Source organism: Botryllus schlosseri, chromosome 10 (genome assembly GCF_051294905.1).
Source record: "Botryllus schlosseri isolate E-star chromosome 10, Bs_hap1, whole genome shotgun sequence".
Lineage (NCBI taxonomy): Eukaryota > Metazoa > Chordata > Ascidiacea > Stolidobranchia > Styelidae > Botryllus > Botryllus schlosseri.
In genome coordinates this window covers 1,243,096-1,264,030 of record NC_137245.1, presented here as the reverse complement: position 1 = coordinate 1,264,030, position 20,935 = coordinate 1,243,096, and the positions used below count along the sequence as shown (strand labels likewise).

At 42.6% G+C, this 20,935-nt stretch overlaps 1 protein-coding gene and 1 long non-coding RNA gene across 3 annotated transcripts in view; both read left to right on the top strand.

Annotated features, from left to right (window-relative positions):
• Positions 1 to 20,935, top strand: part of LOC145449080 (uncharacterized) — a 98,964-nt gene that overhangs the window by 11,673 nt on the left and 66,356 nt on the right. The window lies entirely within an intron of this gene.
• LOC145449079 (uncharacterized) lies at positions 13,489 to 17,975 on the top strand. Of its 2 annotated transcripts, none has more exons than XM_080327551.1 (2): positions 13,489 to 17,592; positions 17,659 to 17,975. In XM_080327551.1, exon 1 carries the CDS (start codon positions 13,518 to 13,520, stop codon positions 15,135 to 15,137), a length of 1,620 nt encoding a protein of 539 aa, XP_080183677.1. In that variant the 5' UTR covers positions 13,489 to 13,517; the 3' UTR covers positions 15,138 to 17,592; positions 17,659 to 17,975. The 2 variants fall into 2 exon arrangements, with proteins under 2 accessions (XP_080183677.1, XP_080183676.1); XM_080327550.1 differs by having other exon boundaries at positions 15,406 to 17,592.

Below are 20,935 nucleotides of genomic sequence, written 5' to 3'. Positions count from 1 at the left end.
CATTGGCGGCTTCGGCCTGGTGTGCACGATTTCATCGCTGACTCACACAATAGCATCTGCAATAGGTCTGGAGTGAAAGAGATTATTGCTGGTCTATGGCCTGACTATAGCGTCTCGAGCCTAACATACTTCGGCTCCTATCTCTCGCGGGTTTGGCGACAATGCGGTCGGGTGTACGCTAATTAGTGATGGTCTTATCTCATATTGCTTAAAAGGCGACATCACGAAACTGAATAACATCGAATGATTCGAATGGAGGCAAACATTAACATGAGAAATAGATATCCACTAATATTGGAGCGTAATGATCAAAAGATGTGTGTCAGTACCATGCCTCGAGTTCTGGAATACGGCAAAGGTTTGAAATCCATCAAGTTAGGACATTCCCCGAATTTTTCCACTGACTACGCACCCAGCGTGGGCTGAGAAGCACCATCCTAGATCTCCTCTCCCGACCAGGAGCGCTAATATACGTTATGCTTTTCTGAAATCTAAATTATGTGCGCCCATATTCGTTTACAAAACTAGCTACTAGATACATTCGTACTCCGAAATTGTCGCACAAAGTCATTTTTTGAGTGTTCCTTTCATTATTAACGTGATGCAGCACAGGATTATTGGTCATAGTAGCACAAATTCTGATATTAGTCGATCCGTTCGAACAGGGAACCTTCTACATTCCGATAAAATTGATTGCTGGATGAACTCGTTTCCAGAACAATATTATCGAATATTTACCCATTAGAGATTAAATAGACAATGGATTTCTATTGGTAAGATCGCGACATGCGGCTGGGAGTGGAATCAATCCTAGCCCAGGGGTGGCTAACACGCGACCGTAGAAAGAGATTTGTGCGGCCGTCAACACGTAGTTCAATTGGTATGCGTTGGCGGCCAACCCGGCCATCGACACGCAAATGGAATTTGCGAATTGACCGATGTACTCCCGAAATGCCTCGTGAACTTAAATTGGGAAATGCACCAATGTTTTAATCATCAAACAATTGCCGCGATGCGAGTAGGTCAAAACGATGCAGAGACAATGACTGATTGCACGGCTGCGCGATTTCGCGTTTGTAATCATCATTATTGTCAGCTGGAAGTATTATAGCGTTGTCGTGTGTTGCCTGCAGAGCCATGCGTAGTGTATTTCGTTACTCACACGGGGCATTGCGCGTGAACAGCGTTGATGTAACTGGAGATTCGTCGGACGGACTGGTAGCGCAGGCCGCGGTTACACTTCAAATGATCGTACCGTTTTGAGACTCCATTTAATAACTCGACTGCATGGTTTGATATTAATAAGTGCAGAGCCGATATTGAAACGTCACGCGAATGGTTCAACTCTGCACGTACACCAGCGGTATGCAGTAAATTGCGATTTCGTGCGACGATTACAGCAATTATGACGTCACAAGAATTCGCCGCCTCGTAAAAAGTGGTAATTTCAATCAACAATAGCACAATCACCAACCTATTAAGTATCAGAGCTGCCTCACATTGTGTACTGTGCACTGCGCAGGGTTGACAATAGCAGTTAGACTACAAGAAATGCCGATTATCTTTGTATTGGGCGCTACTGTGCATGAGTCCATGGTCTCTCGAGTCATTGGCCTTGAGCAACTGGATAATATCTGAATTGATTCGGTATACCTGTTTATGAATTGAATTTAATTCGGAGTAAAATTAGTGAACCAATTTCAAGTCATCAAATAATCAAATGCAGACAAAGATTGTGGTATATAGCATATGTTTGGATTTTTCACGCAAAGTTTATGGGATACATAAAAAGCGACCAATCTTTCAATGATAATGCATTTTATTGGGCATCCATCTGACATGTCACAAATATACTGGTCGCGGGTTAAGAAGTCGAAGTTTGCAGCCAATGCCATCATAAGCTATAAGTGTTTTATTTATTTTTGGCGGATATGATAAATTAAGAACAGTGCGTTTGCTTAAATGACTTAAGTTACTTGTATGCAAGCAATACAGCGCATTATTTGTGGACTTATTTAACTCAATATATCTTCATCGGTTAGATACCGATGACCGCCCGATATGTATTGCAGAAGACTAGTAAAGTCATTTTCACTAATCAGTTGACTTGACTCGGCTCGATCGAAGGATGCGGTGACTCGAAGTGACTCATGACTCGAATGTTGCAGTGCTGGGATCGAGACGCGACCGATCGGTATTTTGAATCAAAAAGTTTTTTTGATTTCTAATATGGAAAGTGTTTCGACCCGGGCCGGCTGAGTCGCTCCAATTGTTGCATTCACTACATTGTGGCATTTATTTACGTCAAGCAGGGAATACCGCTTCAGGAAATCTGATCTATCGCATAAATGGCTAACTTAAAACATGTCTTCCAACTGTAGGTACTTTATAACAACTAACTAGACCAGTAAGTTGAGTTTACGACGAAAATAAATAAATCGCGATATTGTGACTAGGCGGAGTACAGTATTATATATGAGACAACATTATACATATACCTACCTCGGTGATAACGGATTGTAGGCTTGGGGTGATCCCATTCTGGTACATCCCTATGTATATTCCATGGGAAAGGTACGCGCTTTGCAACCTCTGGTATATCTCAAGAATTACATATATCCCGGTTGAGGGACACTAACCTACAAGTTCCAGAAATTAACTGTACTTATACACACAACTGGCCTCGCCGATCCAAACTTAAACCATGTGGCAAAGTAATCCAACAAGCGTTTGCCGCAACGAAGACGAGTAGCATGGATAGCTTCCTGTACTGTCAAAATTATATTAAGCTACGAGCCGTATAATACTGAATAATAACAATTCTACTCAAGACGCAAAGTGATTGATTCCCTTCAAAGCTTTTAAGCTACTAAGGCTAAAATATTGGAATTGTTCTCGAAGTTTTCTTAGGTAAAGTATTGCTAATATGGACATGGTAGCTAAAATTGTGTGACAGGAGCCATCCCAATTAATGGTTCCTTCTAGAATACCTAACAGGATGGAACGTTATTTGGGGTGAATCTAGTCATGCGCATTCGTATATATGAAGAATAAAGGAATATAATAAAATCAAGGGTAGCCCGAGTCATAGTATATTCTAGATTGACAATGATGACCTATATACTGAACATTACCTGATGTTTTTTGTAACTGGGGCTAGCACAAACGCTGATTATAAGAGCGGCGACTGGATATGGAATTTTAAAAGACCAATATTATTGTTGCTATTTACAAAATAACCCATCCGCATATGCTCGACAACACTATTCGTACTTAACAATTCTGACAATCAGATTTACATTGCAAAGCGAGCAAGTTCATCTTGGTGTATAGGCTTCAAGAATGATCAAGAACCTTAAATCGTAGGCCGCCGTGCACATTCTATTGTCATCTCAAATGCATAGGTGAGACTGGATTAAGAAATAGATAGTCTGAATAAAATCGATCAATTTCGATATGAAAGCTAGTTTAATCTTTCGCGCACCCCTTTTGGTACTGCGGTGCTAATTTACTATGACTGATACATTGCGTATTACTAATGTAAGGAAAGAAACAGTGTTGGGAGGACTCGAGTCGATTGGGAAATATGTATTGACTCGTGTCTCGAAGAGGAATTTATAAGTAAATATCACGTCACAAAATAAACGGTGTCAAATAAATCACTGTAGCTTGCGTATACTCGAATTGTTGTGTTAAGTCATAAATAAATTAACCGCAAATGAAACGATCATGGCTGACGCTGCCGTGGTAATTATGGAGGACTATTGTGAATAACAACATTTTTCTGTCTCATTAGACGACTCAATATTTACGTTGTGCAGGGCGTATCTTTCTATATTTTGGTTGACAATGCCTGACTGTAGTATTTAGCTTTACAATTACTCACGTGTTCTACTTGCGCGTGACTGATACAGTATCTGAGCGCTTTATAGTTATTTGCATATTTGTCAGCTAATTCAATATAGATGCTGAAATCCGGTTGAATTGAATTGAACCCCACATGGGTGCAAGGTATTGTCTCAAAAAGGCCTGTGCTGAAGCAGTATGTTCCTAAAAAAATTAATTATATTTTTGAAAACCAAACAAAACCGTTGGTTTATCGCCGACGAGTAAATAAACAGGTGAAATATCTCTCTCGATCAAAGGGTATAAATTATCACACTAAAATAACATAATACCACGTTGCTCGCTCTCCTATGTCCTAGCTCACGCTGAACCATAAACCTACATTTGCGAAAGCTGGTCTTCAGTTCATTGTATTACGGATTTGGTACATCCCTGTAAATACCGTTCGAAGGTTACACTATATTGCAAGTTTTGATATATCTCATATTAAGCAGTAACTCCGTTTGAAGAACTCTGGTCTATAATTTCAAAACTAAATTGTGCTTTTGCGGACAACTCAGGTCGTCCTAGCTAAAACCTGATGCAACAATACGACGCCAAGCATGCAGTGGAGCAATGCCTAGCCGTATAGAGTGACTTCCTGAAATGGACTAACTCCCATTGCAGTGCGAGGCGAATATTATTGATTACTAACAATTGTGTACGTCATAACACAAAAGGGCTATAAAATTGTAAATCTACTGTAAGCCATGACAAACTTCGGCTTTGATAGATCGCACTGTTTTCAAAACCTTCTTGCGTACTGGATTACTAAAACAGGAAAAAATGTGCTTGCTCGTGCCCTATTGGAGATGTCCATTTCAAAACTAGTGTGTTGGAGATCTCTACAATATCTCTTCTACTACAAGTGTGTTCTAATTGTTTGGACATGATTAAAATTCACTAGAAATTGTCGTGCGGGTATGGTAATTTGTGTAATGATAGCTGCCTCCGCCAACCGGTCTCTCCAAAATATTTGAAACGATGGAACAATTGCTTGAGACAGTTATAGGACTTTTTGCGCTAGCCACCTTGTGATTAAATTAATCTGGGAGCACTAAGCTGAAATAGATGAGAATGTTATTTTCTCATATCACGCCTCAAATGTCAGGTAGTTACAAGTAAGTGAAATTAAGAGCAAGGTATCGGGTTTGTGCCAGTAATAGTGGTGGTCAAACTAATTAGGTAGTCTTAAAAATAAATGTAAATTTGGCCAGATTTAAAAATACCCAAGCAAGTAGGTAGATTACAAAACATTACTACGAGAAACTTGGGTAGTGATAGATGTTTGTTTTCGATAATAGCCATTAGCATGTATGTAGCACAGGTATTTTATTTAAAAGTAACTATTGTTGCGAGTCTGCATTTACAAAAGTAAGTTTTGCGTATTGGAGACGGCGCATGAATTATAGATAATTCAGCAGCGTAAACGCTAGTTTGTTAGTGTTGAGCAATAGTGCGAAGTTTGTAGTATCAAAGAACAAACAAAAGATATGATAATTAAGGAAAGCCATTGATTTCTGAGGGTAGCAAGATTTGCATTTTGGGATTATAGTTTGCAGAAGTAATTATTTGGGACAGATTGGGTGCGAAAAGATAGTTTATTGATAATGTACCAACAATAGTGACCTAGTAATCTAGAGTACAATTACATAACAATACACAGTGGCGTAGTATGAAGCAGCGCGTGTTGGTTTTTGCATTTTCTATGAATAAGGCTGAGAATGGTCGGTGGGACCTTGCCAATTTGAGTGACTACAGGATAATTTGAATTGTTGCATTTGGCAGCAAGACTATGCGAATTGGGAAATAAGTTTACAAATTAAAGTAAGTAAAGGAGTGATATTGAATTAGTGGATTGTAGGCGCCACCACGCGGCTGGTTTGAGCCAAGCAAGAATGTATGTAATCAAAATGGCGTAAAATCGTGCTTGGAAAATGGCGCATGACCTGCTACCACTTAATTTATGTCGCTTTTAGCCTTGATATCAAGGTTGGTAAATGAATGAGCGCTTAAGGTAATATCCAAGTTAGATTGAATCAGTAAACGTGAGAGGAATTGTGGTACAGCCCGTAGCTTTTTACGCAGTGCTCATGTTGGCAATGGACCAAGAACAAGAATTGTTGATGTATGAATGACGTAACTCATTGATTAGAAGATTCAGACAGCTAAATATCTAGAATTATACAGTAACTAATTAGCTAAGTAGTAAGCGCATATCTAGTTAGTACTTTCTTGATTTGCGTGCCACACAGAGGATCACGAACCAAAAATTAGGCCTGATTTTTAGAATTTTTCGCGTTAACAATGATCAAACATGTCCATCTGAATCTGATTATGATTTATTACGCAAATTCGGAATTGATAACAAAAAAAGAATGGCATGCCCCATGCACTGAGGCTATATCTCACATACCGGCGGTTCATGATTACTAGGAAGTAACCCGAACAAGTGTGGACTACTCGCATAACAATCGTTGTGGAGCTGCACTATAAAAACAAAATTGGTGGCCAGTACGGGGAAACTTCCGGTGTTCAGACGTTGACCAATCGATGCTTTCTAAGACGACCATCGTAAAACTTGTACTTGTCGTATCCTTGCTTTCATCTTCTATATCTCTCCTGATTATATTGGCAGCAATCTATCTGCACGTATCGCCTGGAGCGCTTTCTAATCTATTGAACGTATTTTTGGGATCCAACAGCAGCGCATCTACTGCTTACGTTCCTCCCACGATTACGCCGCAAGGATCTACAATCCATTTTAACATATCTTCACCTGATCTAATAACTTCTGTCAACAGTACCTTCTCCAGTCAATAGGAAGGACGATGCGAAGGATGTTGAAAGCATTCAAAAGGAAAAAGCCGTCAGAAGCAACAGACGAACTCAAACAAGGGATTACCTTGCTTAAAGCTACACAAAAACGCCATGAAGATGTCCGGCGACAAGAAAGACAACTGGCTAAGGACGTGGCTGAACAAACAGAGCTATTGAAAGAGGTAAAGACAGCTCTGCCGGAAACCATGAAAGGGTTAGAAAAGGCAAAGAAAGAGGTTCGAAAAGCTCAAGCAGACCTCAAAGCTGTTTGTGATGCCACAACAAAAGTCAGCGGGAAGGTCTCCACCGACGTGCTGAATGACATCCTTACGTCAGAGTTCGAGCTCGGAAGGTCGCATGCTCAAGCTACGCGAGATAGCGTCCAATCTCCCGTTTTGACGGTAACTCCAAATGCACCAGAACATGATCCTCCGGCTTACGTCCCGCTCGCTGAGCAGCCGTCGGATAACGTACAACCAGGACCAACAATGACGGTCCGTAAGGGTCTGGATTGTCATACTGTGACGGCCGTCTATCCTAAGCTACCACGTTCTGATTCGTCCTCGTTGTCAGACTCTCGAATAGGGACGACACCATGCTTCCACATTGGCAGTGGTGCGCGCCGCAAACAAAAAGATGGTAACCCAACAACGGTGGGAACAAGGGCGAAACCGGCAAAAAGTTCCTTGAGTAACTATAGGGGATATCAAGGTTGGCCAGAACGCCGCAATTCGGAGACAGAATCTCGTATAAAAGCGGATGGCGCTTCACAACGTGTAACCTTTCGTAGTCCAGGCGAGGAACAATCTGCCGCAGAAGACAGTGAGGTCGATTTTCAGACTCGATTAAAGCATCTTTCCAAGGAATTAAGAGATAATATAAGGTCTCTACGGGGCGGTGCCAGCTCTCAGGATTCTGCGGATGAATCTAGCGATGAGGAACCTGCCGATCTCTCTCGTTCTCCTGATACACCTCGCGCTACCTCCACTCCAAAAGAGTATGGGGGAAGGACTAGGCGACAACGGCAGCAACAGCTACATAAGAATTCTGGTGTTTTAGCCCCAATACTTAATGTATCTACTAAAATCCAATCAGAAAAAGAAATGCTTCAGCTTATGATGGATCCTGGAGACATGCCATTGCTAAAATGGATGGAGAATTCAATGCGACGAATACGCCATGGTACTGGAAATACGGATGTGGATGTTATTTTGGCTAATGCGCTGCAGAAGAAATTGAGGGCTGCTGGCCGACACAAGCAGGCTACCCAACTGGGAAATTTTTTTAATACCAATTCGGGGGAAGCAGATTGGGAATCGGTGATGCGATCTCTTTCCTTATCCAATCCCCAGGGATTGGTAAATGATGAAAAAATCATTGGGGATTTCCGCAGGAATTATCGCTGGGAGGATGAGCCGCTACCTCTGCTGAATAGCGCTTTGAAACAACTAGAAATAGACATGGATAGTTTTATTGAGGATAATCCGGATGGATTGCGTCTTTTCCGAAATCTAAGACAACGACTTCCCGAAGCGCTCAGATTGATGTTACGAGGCTGGGAAGAAGAGAAAAGATGGCGTGAAGTTGCGGAGGAACTACAACTTGTTTGGAACTCCGAGTTTCTGGACGAGCAAGAGACGCGCCCCAGGTATCAGGAAACAAAGGAAGTACGTGATACAAAACCGTCCTTGCCGCCAGTACACATTTATAATGTTCAACCTGCAGGACAAATAGTGCACAGTTATCCCACTCATGGAAGAGAGGACAGTCAGCTCAACACTCCTCCTCCACCTGGTGACACCCCACCGCCGGTGGTACAATCACCCTCGCCCCTACAACCACTAAATAACTTTGAGGGGGCAACACCTCCTGGATCACCTAGGGGGACCTCACCGCGTCAACTTGCCAATGCAGACCAGGTACCGTTACAACGTCGGAATCCTCAACGTAAAGCACGCAACAATCGATTCCCCACCCGCATCATGAATGGTAATGGATTTGGTAGGCGGGGACAAGGCCCGAGGGCCAGGCCAGCACACCAACAGGATGGGCGTAACGCATCATCGAGACCTAACGGACAGCCAACGAGAACAACAAGATCTTCACGCGCCAGTCCAGGACCGGAAACCTCAAACCGAAGTCCGCGAGTGGCGAATACGCAGGATTCCGGGATGGGTGCAGACAACTCACAGATTACGCCGTCCAGCAGCCAGGAAGCCCGCAACATTGCGGATAGTCAAGGTGAGAGATACAATTTTCTTGGAAACCCGAATATTTTCGCTCCTCTAGGATTGTATCTAAATCCTACTCAGGGACAATCCCTGTCCGTCTGTTACTACTGTAAGGCACCGGGACATCAATCCCGAAATTGCGTGGCTAAATTCATACTGTGGCTAAACGATAAGGTTCTTGCTAGAGATGAGGAATTAGGATGGGTAATTCGTGGGCGAGCACGACCTGTACCCCCTCATGTTAAAGAATCTGCAGAACGAAACTGGAAACCGTTCCTTGCGAGAAATAACATACTAACAATTGAAGGACTTGATCGATATCTGGCTGCTCAAGGTTCACCCTCGTTTACACAAAGGACCGCTCTGTGCGAAGCCTATTATGATACCAGGCCAAAAAACCGAGATAGAACCCACTGGCATGATAGGGATCAATGGGGTCCTCATGGACCACCTGCACGTCCATCTGGGGGAAATACCCAAGTGGCCTGGACGAAACCTCAATATCATAATCGGCCGCGTCAATATGATGCTTCATATTGGACGGACGAGGAACTGAATCAAGGTATACGACTTTCAAAAAACGCCTTGGGGTGCTGATTGATCCGGTGAATCAGCTCCCAGACAATTTAATAATTCAACAGACAAAAACTGTACATAACTCATCATTACCCTTATTTACATTTCTTGATATGCCGGATGACCCCCTACAGCCCGATTTTACGGAATTGTTTGGAGGCCAGTTGTTGTATTTAATTGATACAGCAACTGGTACAAAATTCCTAGCTGACACGGGGAGCATCCCCAATTTGATAATGAAAAAGGTCGTTATAACTAAATATCCACGAAGCTGGGAAAAACGTCAACCAATAGACATGGAATTGACTGGAATAGGTGGCTCGTCCCAAGTGGACTCCTTTGTAGTGATTGATATTGGTGGACTGTCCGTTCCATTTGTGACCGGATCAGGAGTCCCACTTAATATCATAGGGCTGAAATGGATTGAGGAAGTCCAACAATTACCAGGCGTAACTACGGAATTCAAAACCCCGTCTAATGCAAATGAGGAGCTGTCTTTAGCATCGTTACTCGAAGAGAATCATTATGACCAAGGTAACGGAACCGAAGTTGGAAGCAGTACTAGCTACACTGTAACCAACGATGGGTTGATGGATGCTGCAAACCAATTTAGCGTGGAGCGGAAAATGGCCGCTGGCGCGAGTACCGAGATGGAAATAACCACTGGTGCGAGCGACGAGTTGAAATTAGCAACTAACGTCACACAGAACCCATGGGAAACTATAGGTGTTGAGACAGGAATGCCTGCTGACACCGTTAATGAAGACGTCGAGCGTGGAATCCCCGCTGGCGTAAAGATGGACCTGCACGAGAAAACTGGTCCAGAACACTCTCGCGGATGCACTTGTCCGGATGACAATAGGAATCCGGCCCATAGTTGCATGGCGACTATTACAACTGACATCCAGAGCGAAATGTCCTCTGGCGAAAATAAAGACCTGCACGAGAAAACTGGTCCTAAGTGCCTTCGTGGATGCACTTGTCCGAATAACCTTAATGATTCGGCCCATAGTTGCATGACGACAGCCACAGTAATGAGTACTTTCCCAAAAGGTTCAATCGAAGCAACAATTGCCGGTCAGCCGGATGCACATCCGGACATGTCCGACAAGGAGTCTGGGGATTTTATGATGCACGTCTCCCCAGAAAAAGGGTCCCCGGCGGAAAAGGAATCCGTCGGCGTGACGGTAGGTGCGGGCACGCGCCGAGATCAGAGGCCTACATCGAAGGACCTCGCCCTCTCTCCACCAACACCAACAACTCGGTCATCACGAATCTCAAATCAGCCTATGGCTGGGCCAGTAACCACGTATGTTTTGCAGAAAGACACTCACCCGCGAGTCAAGACGGAACTTGAGGATCTCTGCGCAAAATCCGTGGCGCTGGCCAAACTCCCATACAAACCTCCTGATCTGACGACTCCAGAAAACACCATTATTGCTGATGATGTTTGGAAAGCCGTCTACACACCGTTCGCGTCTGAACTCGAGGATCTGCGAGGCCATCTTGGCGGCCCGCAAACCATGAAATACAAATGCGACATCGAGCTTAAAGACCCCTCGACGAAACCGTTTGTGTCTGGTCCTTATAATCTGAAGGGGGAGGGCCAGGCGAAAGCATTAAAAGAAGCGGTAGACAATTTCCTGGATTTGGGCGTCATTGAACGAGGCTTTGCCGAATGGAAGTTGGCTATATTTGTGGTCCCTCAGAAAATGAATGAGAGACAGAAACAGGAGGATGGATGGAAGCAGGCCTGGAGAGTAGTACAGAATCTCCAACCCCTTAATGCGGCCATAAAATCAATAGAAGTACCTCCACCTCTTGTACCGGACGTAAAGCAGCTCGCCCAAGGCAGAGAAGTGCTTTCTCTCCTTGATTTGAAGAAGGCCTATTTCCACATGGACGTAACGGAAAGGTCTAAACAATATGTGGGCATAGCCATCAAAGGAATGCACGTAAGATGGCGTAAGATGCCGATGGGGCTGAAGACCGCGGTGGCTCTTTGGTCTGCGAATATGCAAGAATGTGTGGTGAAACCTATCACGGAAAAATACCAACAACACATGAAACAAGTTGGCAGGACAGATGAGGAGAATGCGACGCCTATGGAGGCCTACATAGACGACATTTTTCTCAGCACAAGAACGGTAGAAGACCACTTACTGCTGCTACGCATGGTATTTGAACAGCTCGCCAAGATGAAACTGACGGTTAGCATCAATAAGTGTTTTATTGGAAAGCGAAGGGTAAACCTTTTGGGGGCAACCTTGACGGGGAAAGAAATTGAGGTTCAGCCCGAAAGAATAAGGGCTTTACGCGAACTCTCACCACCCCATAATGTATACGAGTTAAGGGGGTGGATTGGCGCACTTCGCTATATCTCGGAACATATTCCTGAGTTAAGTTTGAAGCTGGCCAAATTCGATGCGCTGACAGGCAAGGTCCCTGCGACACAAGGACGAGTGACGCCTGTGCTATGGACCAACGAATTACTGCAGGACTTCAAAACGGCACAAGCAGCCCTCGATGATGCTAAGGTTCTGTATCATCTGGATCCAAATCTTCCCATTTTTGTGGAAACGGACGCTTCAGATATTGGGTTTGGATCAATCATTTTCCAGACGGAAAAAGGGTGTAAACCACCGTTCGAAAAGGTTTACCCAATTGCTTACTACAGCCAAAAGTGGGCGACTCCAACGGCAAAGGCTTATGATCCATGTACAAAGGAATTGAAAGCCTTAAAAGATTCGGTGGAAAAATGGCAATCAATGTTGAGAGCCTTACCCTTTACAATAATCACTGATAATACTGGGGTTTTTGGGCTCCTCAAAAGAATGACGGACAAAGCGAAAAATCCAAGCCCAAAACCCCTAATTCAGAGGTGGCTCAATCATCTAGCAGGATTCCAAATAAAAGAGGTAGTTCATCTAAGTACGATGCAGGTATTTACGTCAGATGGATTGTCTCGTTCTTATTGGATGGAGATGGCTGCGGGAGAAGATGATCCACATGTTTGGGCGACGATTCCCAAGAAAAAGGGCGTTTCGAACCGACAGAAAAGACCCCGACCGGAAAAAATACAGCAGATGCTGATGTATCACTGTCGACATGAACTTTGCGACAACTCGGTGAACGGGTTCCATCCTTGGGAAGATATTTGCAGTATCTTTCAAAAGAAAACTGGGGAACAAATGGACACGGACGAAATACAGAGTGTCATGCAAAGATGCGACAGAGCAATAACCACGGAATATGGTATGGCGGCCGCCCATGGACATACAAAAGGGACGCCTCCTCCGTACTGTAAATATGAAGGTAACGAGGTACTGTACCACATGACGACCGAAAACAATGCGAGACAGATAATGTCCGCGGGCATTGAACGGATGAACAGGAGATTCATTCATTTGAGCAAAACGCCAACAAAGAAAAGCAAAAGGCGGAATGTGGTAATTTGCATGAAAGCAGCAAATCTAAGGAATGAGGGACTCGAATTGCTGCAATCAAACGTACAAGATGTGGTATTGTGTGAAGGTCCTATACCACCAACAATCATACAAAATATGTAGATACGTATTGGCAGAGTGTGAATAGTATAGGAAGGGTAAATGAACAAAATCACTATAATGGGAGCCAACGAAGAAAACTGAAACCTCGTAACTGGAAAAAATGCTGACTCAGCATTTTCTCAGCTCGTGTGGAAAAACGAGAGAATAAAAAGAAAAAAGGTTTAAGTAATAGAAGAAGGCAATTGAATTAAAGGATCATGGGGAATCATGATGAATGACGTCAAGTAGACACACGAGTAAAGCGGGCATATACTGCACTAGTTCCAAAAATTGGCATACAAAACTGTTGATCAAACATGACCAAGGTGAAACAGAAACCTGTACAATTCAGATATGCAATGGTATCTTCCAAGGCGACTCATTCTCACCACTTCTATTCTGCCTCAGCTTAGCTCCACTCAGTGAGTTGCTGAGAAAAAATGAAACAGGATACGTGATGAAAAAAGCAGCAAATTCTGAAGGTCAAAAGATTCATCACCTTTTGTTCATGGATGATCTGAAACTGTATGCGAAATCCGACACGGACCTGAATAACCAAATGAAAATTGTTCATGAGTTTTCGGAAGATATAAAAATGAAATTTGGCTTGGATAAATGCTCAAAACTTACCATACGACGCGGAAGAGCCACCAGCACTGGCGACATGAACTTCAAAATGGACGAAACCATAACAGAATTGAATGCCGAAGATCACTATAAATATCTAGGGATCTGTGAAAGCGACAACATTAAACATGCTGCAATGAAATCAAGTCTAAAAAAAGAATACATCAGCAGGCTCAAGTCAATTCTCAAAACTGAACTCAATTCCAAAAACAAAATCAATGCCATAAACAGTCTTGCAGTGCCTGTCTTGAGATATAGCTTTGGTGTGGTGAACTGGCGTAAAGATGAAATTAAAAAATTGGACACAAAGACGAGAAAACTGATGACAATGCACCACATGCATCACCCAAAATCTGATACACAAAGACTGTACATCCCCAGAAAAAAAGGTGGTCGAGGACTACAAGAAATTGAACAAACCTTCAAAACAGAAATCATCGGCTTGTCACAGTACATCAACAACAGCGATAACATTTACTGCAAACTCATTGCACAGGAAGACAAACAGCGCAAAACAAAATCTCTGAGCTATCGTCACGACAAGTACGCCAGAGAAGTCAACTTGGAAACAGCTAACCTGTACACTGCAGAAAACACTGTTGCTAAACCCACAACAATAGCAAAAGCAGCACGAGTCCGATACAAAAATGCAACGCTCAAAATGAGAGAAACGATATGGGAGTCGATGCCTCTTCATGGACAGCACAAGAAGTTAACTTCACAGCCCCATGTAGACGAGCTTTCATGGACCTGGCTATCCAGCTCTGGCCTGAAACCGGCAAGCGAAGGATTCATTTTCGCAGCACAAGACCAATCGCTTCCTACAAAATACTATCGCAAAAGAATTCTGAAGCAAAACACGGACGGCAAATGCAGAATGTGCCACAACCAAAATGAAACTGTAGCACATCTCATGTCCGGCTGTGGTGCACTTGCAGCTACCGAATACACATGGAGACACAATAGGATTGGTCACTACATTCATCTTGAATTATGCAAACATTTTAACATCACCACTTCGACAAAAAATTGGTACGATTACAGCCCAGCACCAGTGACAGAAAACGAACAAGTAAAAATTCTGTGGGATGTACCAGTTATAACTGACCGCGAAATCAGGAGCAACCGCCCGGATATAATCGTCAAACTAAAAAAGAAAAGAGAATGCTTATTCATTGAACTGGCTGTCCCAGCTGATCACAACCTACTGCAAAAAGAATCAGAAAAATACTCCAAATACGCAGACCTCAAAATGGAATGTGAGAAAATGTGGCGATGCAAAATAAACATTGTACCGATAGTCATTGGTGCTACAGGGGTCGTGAGCAAAAAACTCATGAGACATATCCAACAAATTCCGGGTAACGTTCGATTCGACATGATCCAAAAGATCACATTATTGGGCACTGTGCACATTCTTCGGAAGGCCCTGAATGCACCACTGGACTAAAATTACACTTGTGAATCACAGCATAATTTCTGTAATTTCGATTCTTCATCTTCAATCATCTCTACCTCTGCTCTGTAACCCTTGCCAATTCTTCATCTGCTGCAATTCTGTAATCTGACTTCTCCGTGTATTGCATAGGAATAACAATTTGAATGTATTACTGAAATTTTAAAAATTTACTCCAATCTCGCCATTTTCCTTTGGGGGCAGGTTGCTCCCCGGATTATGTGTGTATCTACCAGTTTTACTGTGAATAAAGAGAATAATAATGGCATGGATAGATTACAAAAAAGCTTTCGATTCAGTCCCTCACACGTGGATACTGAAAACAATGCGTATGTACAAAATGAATCCGATCATCATCAGATTTATTGAAAATTCAATGAAAAATTGGCATACAAAACTGTTGATCAAACATGACCAAGGTGAAACAGAAACCTGTACAATACAGATATGCAATGGTATCTTCCAAGGCGACTCATTCTCACCACTTCTATTCTGCCTCAGCTTAGCTCCACTCAGTGAGTTGCTGAGAAAAAATGAAACAGGATATGTGATGAAAAAAGCAGCAAATTCTGAAGGTCAAAAGATTCATCACCTTTTGTTCATGGATGATCTGAAACTGTATGCGAAATCCGATACGGACCTGAATAACCAAATGAAAATAGTTCATGAGTTTTCGGAAGATATAAAAATGAAATTTGGCTTGGAGAAATGCTCAAAACTTACCATACGACGTGGAAGAGCCACCAGCACTGGCGACATGAACTTCAAAATGGACGAAACCATAACAGAATTGAATGCCGAAGATCACTATAAATATCTAGGGATCTGTGAAAGCGACAACATTAAACATGCTGCAATGAAATCAAGTCTAAAAAAAGAATACATCAGCAGGCTCAAGTCAATTCTCAAAACTGAACTCAATTCCAAAAACAAAATCAATGCCATAAACAGTCTTGCAGTGCCTGTCTTGAGATATAGCTTTGGTGTGGTGAACTGGCGCAAAGATGAAATTAAAAAATTGGACACAAAGACGAGAAAACTGATGACAATGCACCACATGCATCACCCAAAATCTGATACACAAAGACTGTACATCCCCAGAAAAAAAGGTGGTCGAGGACTACAAGAAATTGAACAAACTTTCAAAACAGAAATCATCGGCTTGGCACAGTACATCAACAACAGCGATAACATTTACTGCAAACTCATTGCACAGGAAGACAAACAGCGCAAAACAAAATCTCTGAGCTATCGTCACGACAAGTACGTCAGAGAAGTCAACATGGAAACAGCTAACCTGTACACCGCAGAAAACACTGTTGCTAAACCCACAACAATAGCAAAAGCAGCACGAGTCCAATACAAAAATGCAACGCTCAAAATGAGAGAAACGATATGGGAGTCGATGCCTCTTCATGGACAGCACAAGAAGTTAACTTCACAGCCCCATGTAGACGAGCTTTCATGGACCTGGCTATCCAGCTCTGGCCTGAAACCGGCAAGCGAAGGATTCATTTTCGCAGCACAAGACCAATCGCTTCCTACAAAATACTATCGCAAAAGAATTCTGAAGCAAAACACGGACGGCAAATGCAGAATGTGCCACAACCAAAATGAAACTGTAGCACATCTCATGTCCGGCTGTGGTGCACTTGCAGCTACCGAATACACATGGAGACACAATAGGATTGGTCACTACATTCATCTTGAATTATGCAAACATTTTAACATCACCACTTCGACAAAAAATTGGTACGATTACAGCCCAGCACCAGTGACAGAAAACGAACAAGTAAAAATTCTGTGGGATGTACCAGTGATAACTGACCGCGAAATCAGAAGCAACCGCCCGGATATAATCGTCAAACTAAAAAAGAAAAGAGAATGCTTATTCATTGAACTGGCTGTCCCAGCTGATCACAACCTACTGCAAAAAGAATCAGAAAAACACTCTAAATACGCAGACCTCAAAATGGAATGTGAGAAAATGTGGCGATGCAAAATAAACATTGTACCGATAGTCATTGGCGCTACAGGGGTCGTGAGCAAAAAACTCATGAGACATATCCAACAAATTCCGGGTAACGTTCGATTCGACATGATCCAAAAGATCACATTATTGGGCACTGTGCACATTCTTCGGAAGGCCTTGAATGCACCACTGGACTAAAATTACACTTGTGAATCACAGCATAATTTCTGTAATTTCGATTCTTCATCTTCAATCATCTCTACCTCTGCTCTGTAACCCTTGCCAATTCTTCATCTGCTGCAATTCTGTAATCTGACTTCTCCGTGTATTGCATAGGAATAACAATTTGAATGTATTACTGAAATTTTAAAAATTTACTCCAATCTCGCCATTTTCCTTTGGGGGCAGGTTGCTCCCCGGATTATGTGTGTATCTACCAGTTTTACTGTGAATAAAGAATATAATAATACAGGGGTCGTGAGCAAAAAGCTCATGAGGCATATCCAACAAATTCCGGGTAACGTTCGATTCGACATGATCCAGAAAATCACATTCTTCGGAAGGCCTTGAATGCACCACTGGACTAAAATTACACTTGTGAATCACAGCATAATTTCTGTAATTTCGATTCTTCATCTTCAATCATCTCTACCTCTGCTCTGTAACCCTTGCCAATTCTTCATCTGCTGCAATTCTGTAATCTGACTTCTCCGTGTATTGCATAGAAATAACAATTTGAATGTATTACTGAAATTTTAAAAATTTACTCCAATCTCGCCATTTTCCTTTGGGGGCAGGTTGCTCCCCGGATTATGTGTGTATCTACCAGTTTTACTGTGAATAAAGAATATAATAATAATGTACGTGATATCCGTGAAAGTCTGTAACAATGATAAATCTATTACCCCTAAATATAGTGCTGTTGCTGTATTTTGATTTAAAATAGTCTTCTGTGTGTAAAAATAACAAGTAGATTGAATTTCTAAACTTTTTAGTACGACTAGGCCGATTTTATATCTAGTCATTACCGCGAAAATGGGAGATTTCGGTCAAAATAGCCCCATGGGTTATCTCGACAACAAGGGCTAATTTGAAAAACTATGGTCATATTCGGACTCAGTGCCCTTCAGAACCCCAAAAACTACTCTTACTTTGTCTGCCTAAAAATAGGTGTTGACCAGTGTTATTAGTTAAATCGGATCATACACAATGCCACAACAATTTTGTTGTAGTCAATAACATTCAGCCCAATGTAGCTGTATTTTGTTATACAGACACCTACAAACCCCCAGACTCGGACAACTAGATAATTCTAGTTGTCCAATAAGACTATTTAGAACGAGATGCTGGTTATCAAATTATAATCTAACATAGAGGTCTCAAACACGCGGCCCGCGACTGCATTTTGGAATTTCAAGTATTCAACAATATATTCAAGCGCCATATGTCTTTTTAGGCATAAGAACTTGAAATTCACCCTAAAACTACTATAAACATCACTGAAATCTCAACAAACTTCACAATCACATCACTTCTAAAAGCTACGATGCGGTAGAAGATCAGCTATCACGTCACATTTCTAGTTCATTCTGATGAAACACGACCCGTTGATGATTCGTGACTAAAAATTGTGATTTGGTTTGCTGCGACCTTTCGTAAAATTAGTCGATCTCGGATCGGTCAAACGTTAAAATCAGAGGACTTGCGACTCACAACGGTGACTTGGTAATCCTAGGTACGCAAAAATTCATGACTGTCGTGAGGAATAGTAATATATATGAAGATCGTAGCTTCCGCTGCGTTGGGTATATAGCTATGTAATCAGGTCAGTGGGTCAACCATTGGCATTCTGTGACCCCCGTGACGTATAGTTGGTTACATGCGGGGTGTTGTTTGTTCTTTTTATTTACGTTATTATCGGTGGTGAGTACGGTAGTAGTACGCTCCACAGCTGTAACACCAATGAATTCTTCGGCGATTGGACATTTCGGTTCCAGCGGTTTTTAACCAGGGTTCGTAGACCCCATCGGGGTACGAAGCACCACGTCAGAGGGGACGAGATGCGTTGTAGAATTAGTCCCATATGCTGTGGAATATTTTCTTGGCCAATTTATTCAACTGGAAAATAGTATTCGCGCTACGTGCGATTTGATGTGGATGGGCTTTCTTATTTTAATATAGACCTACCATCAGAAATTGTGTTGAAAAAAGGACAGGGTCTACGAGAAATCTTATGGGAAGCAAAAGGGGAACGATCGCTAAAAAGGTTAAGAAACCATGCTCTTACTATGGTTCAATAATTATTATATTTGAGTTGTTAATACTATGTTCCAATATTAATCGAAGGCAAAATCTAATGCTGATTTAATTTGACTTTAGCAATGACAGTAAGGAAAGGAAAGGACGTAGTTTATTTTTGTCCTTGATGTTTTTGTGGCATATTCACCGACTCATGATTCACATACACACGATCCGTGCATAGCATATGCATACCATGAGTGCATGATGTGCATATGCCTCTGGACAAGGAAGTGCACATATAGCCTTTTACGGCTTTTTAAGTCATGCACCGTCCCTCCATGCTATCCCAGTAATGCATGAGCGCCAAGCAGGGAAGTCATGGATACCAGTGTTACTAATCAGGTCTTTGGTCTGACCCGGCCGGGACTACATTTTGCCAGAGTCAGCAGCAGTGATAACTACTCCGAAAGTTTTCTCCTGCATCGAGACCTCATGGTGGTACCGGTTCCCGTTACTCGACCACTTCAGCCCGTCGACCCCATCAATGTCCCGTTCAATCCGGAAGAACTGCTGGATGCAATTCAATCTCGTCGAAACTCATCTCCTGGCGATGACGACCTCTGCTATGCCATGCTGCAGAACCTATCTGCGACCGCTCTCAACCATATCTTAGAGCATTTCAACTCTATATGGCACGACGGACTGGTTCCGGAAGCCTGGAAGAAAGCCATAGTGATACCTCTTCTCAAACATGGCAAAGACCCTGGCGCTCCGGAGTCTTTCCGACCGATATCATTGACAAGTCATTTATGCAAAATCATGGAGGCTATGGTCACAAACAGGCTACGGTGGTACCTCGAGGAGAGAGGGCTCCTTCACACCTCGCAATCCGGATTCAGACATGGTAGAACCACATTAGATCACATTCTCACACTCCACGACACAGTCTACAAAGCCTTGAATAGTCAGCGTTCGGTCATTGCCGTGTTTCTAGACATCGAGCGCGCTTACGACATGATGTGGCGCGAAGGAATGTTATATAAACTTGCGCAGCTTGGAATAACCGGTCGCATTTATTCGTGGATTAGTTCATTTCTAACCAACCGAACGTTCCAAGTTCGAATAGGCTCTACATTATCAGACACGTACATTTTAGAGAATGGTACACCCCAGGGAAGTGTTATTAGCCCATTGCTTTTTTCGATAATGCTAAATGACCTGTCATCAGTTATTCAATGTGATCACGGTCTCTATGCGGACGATTGCGCAGTGTGGGAATGCGGTCTCTCTATTCCTAACCTACTATCATCGATACAAGCGTAGCTTAACAGCATTTTCGAGTGGTGCTGTAACTGGGGGTTCTCGATATCCATGTCAAAATCGGTAGCAATGCTTTTCACTCGTAAACGTAAGGTGGGCTCTTTATCGCTTACAATCGGCGGTAGAGAGGTTTCCTTTGTGGAAAAATGTAAATACCTCGGAGTAGTTTTCGATAAGACCTTGTCTTACAGGCATCACATTGATCACGTTATAGAGAAATGCACCAAACGATTAAACTTGATTAGACTTCTTTCAGGGA

Coding starts and splice junctions, on each gene's coding strand:
- LOC145449079 (XM_080327550.1), top strand. CDS start 15,406: ATGGCATGGATAGATTACAAAAAAGCTTTCGATTCAGTCCCTCACACG.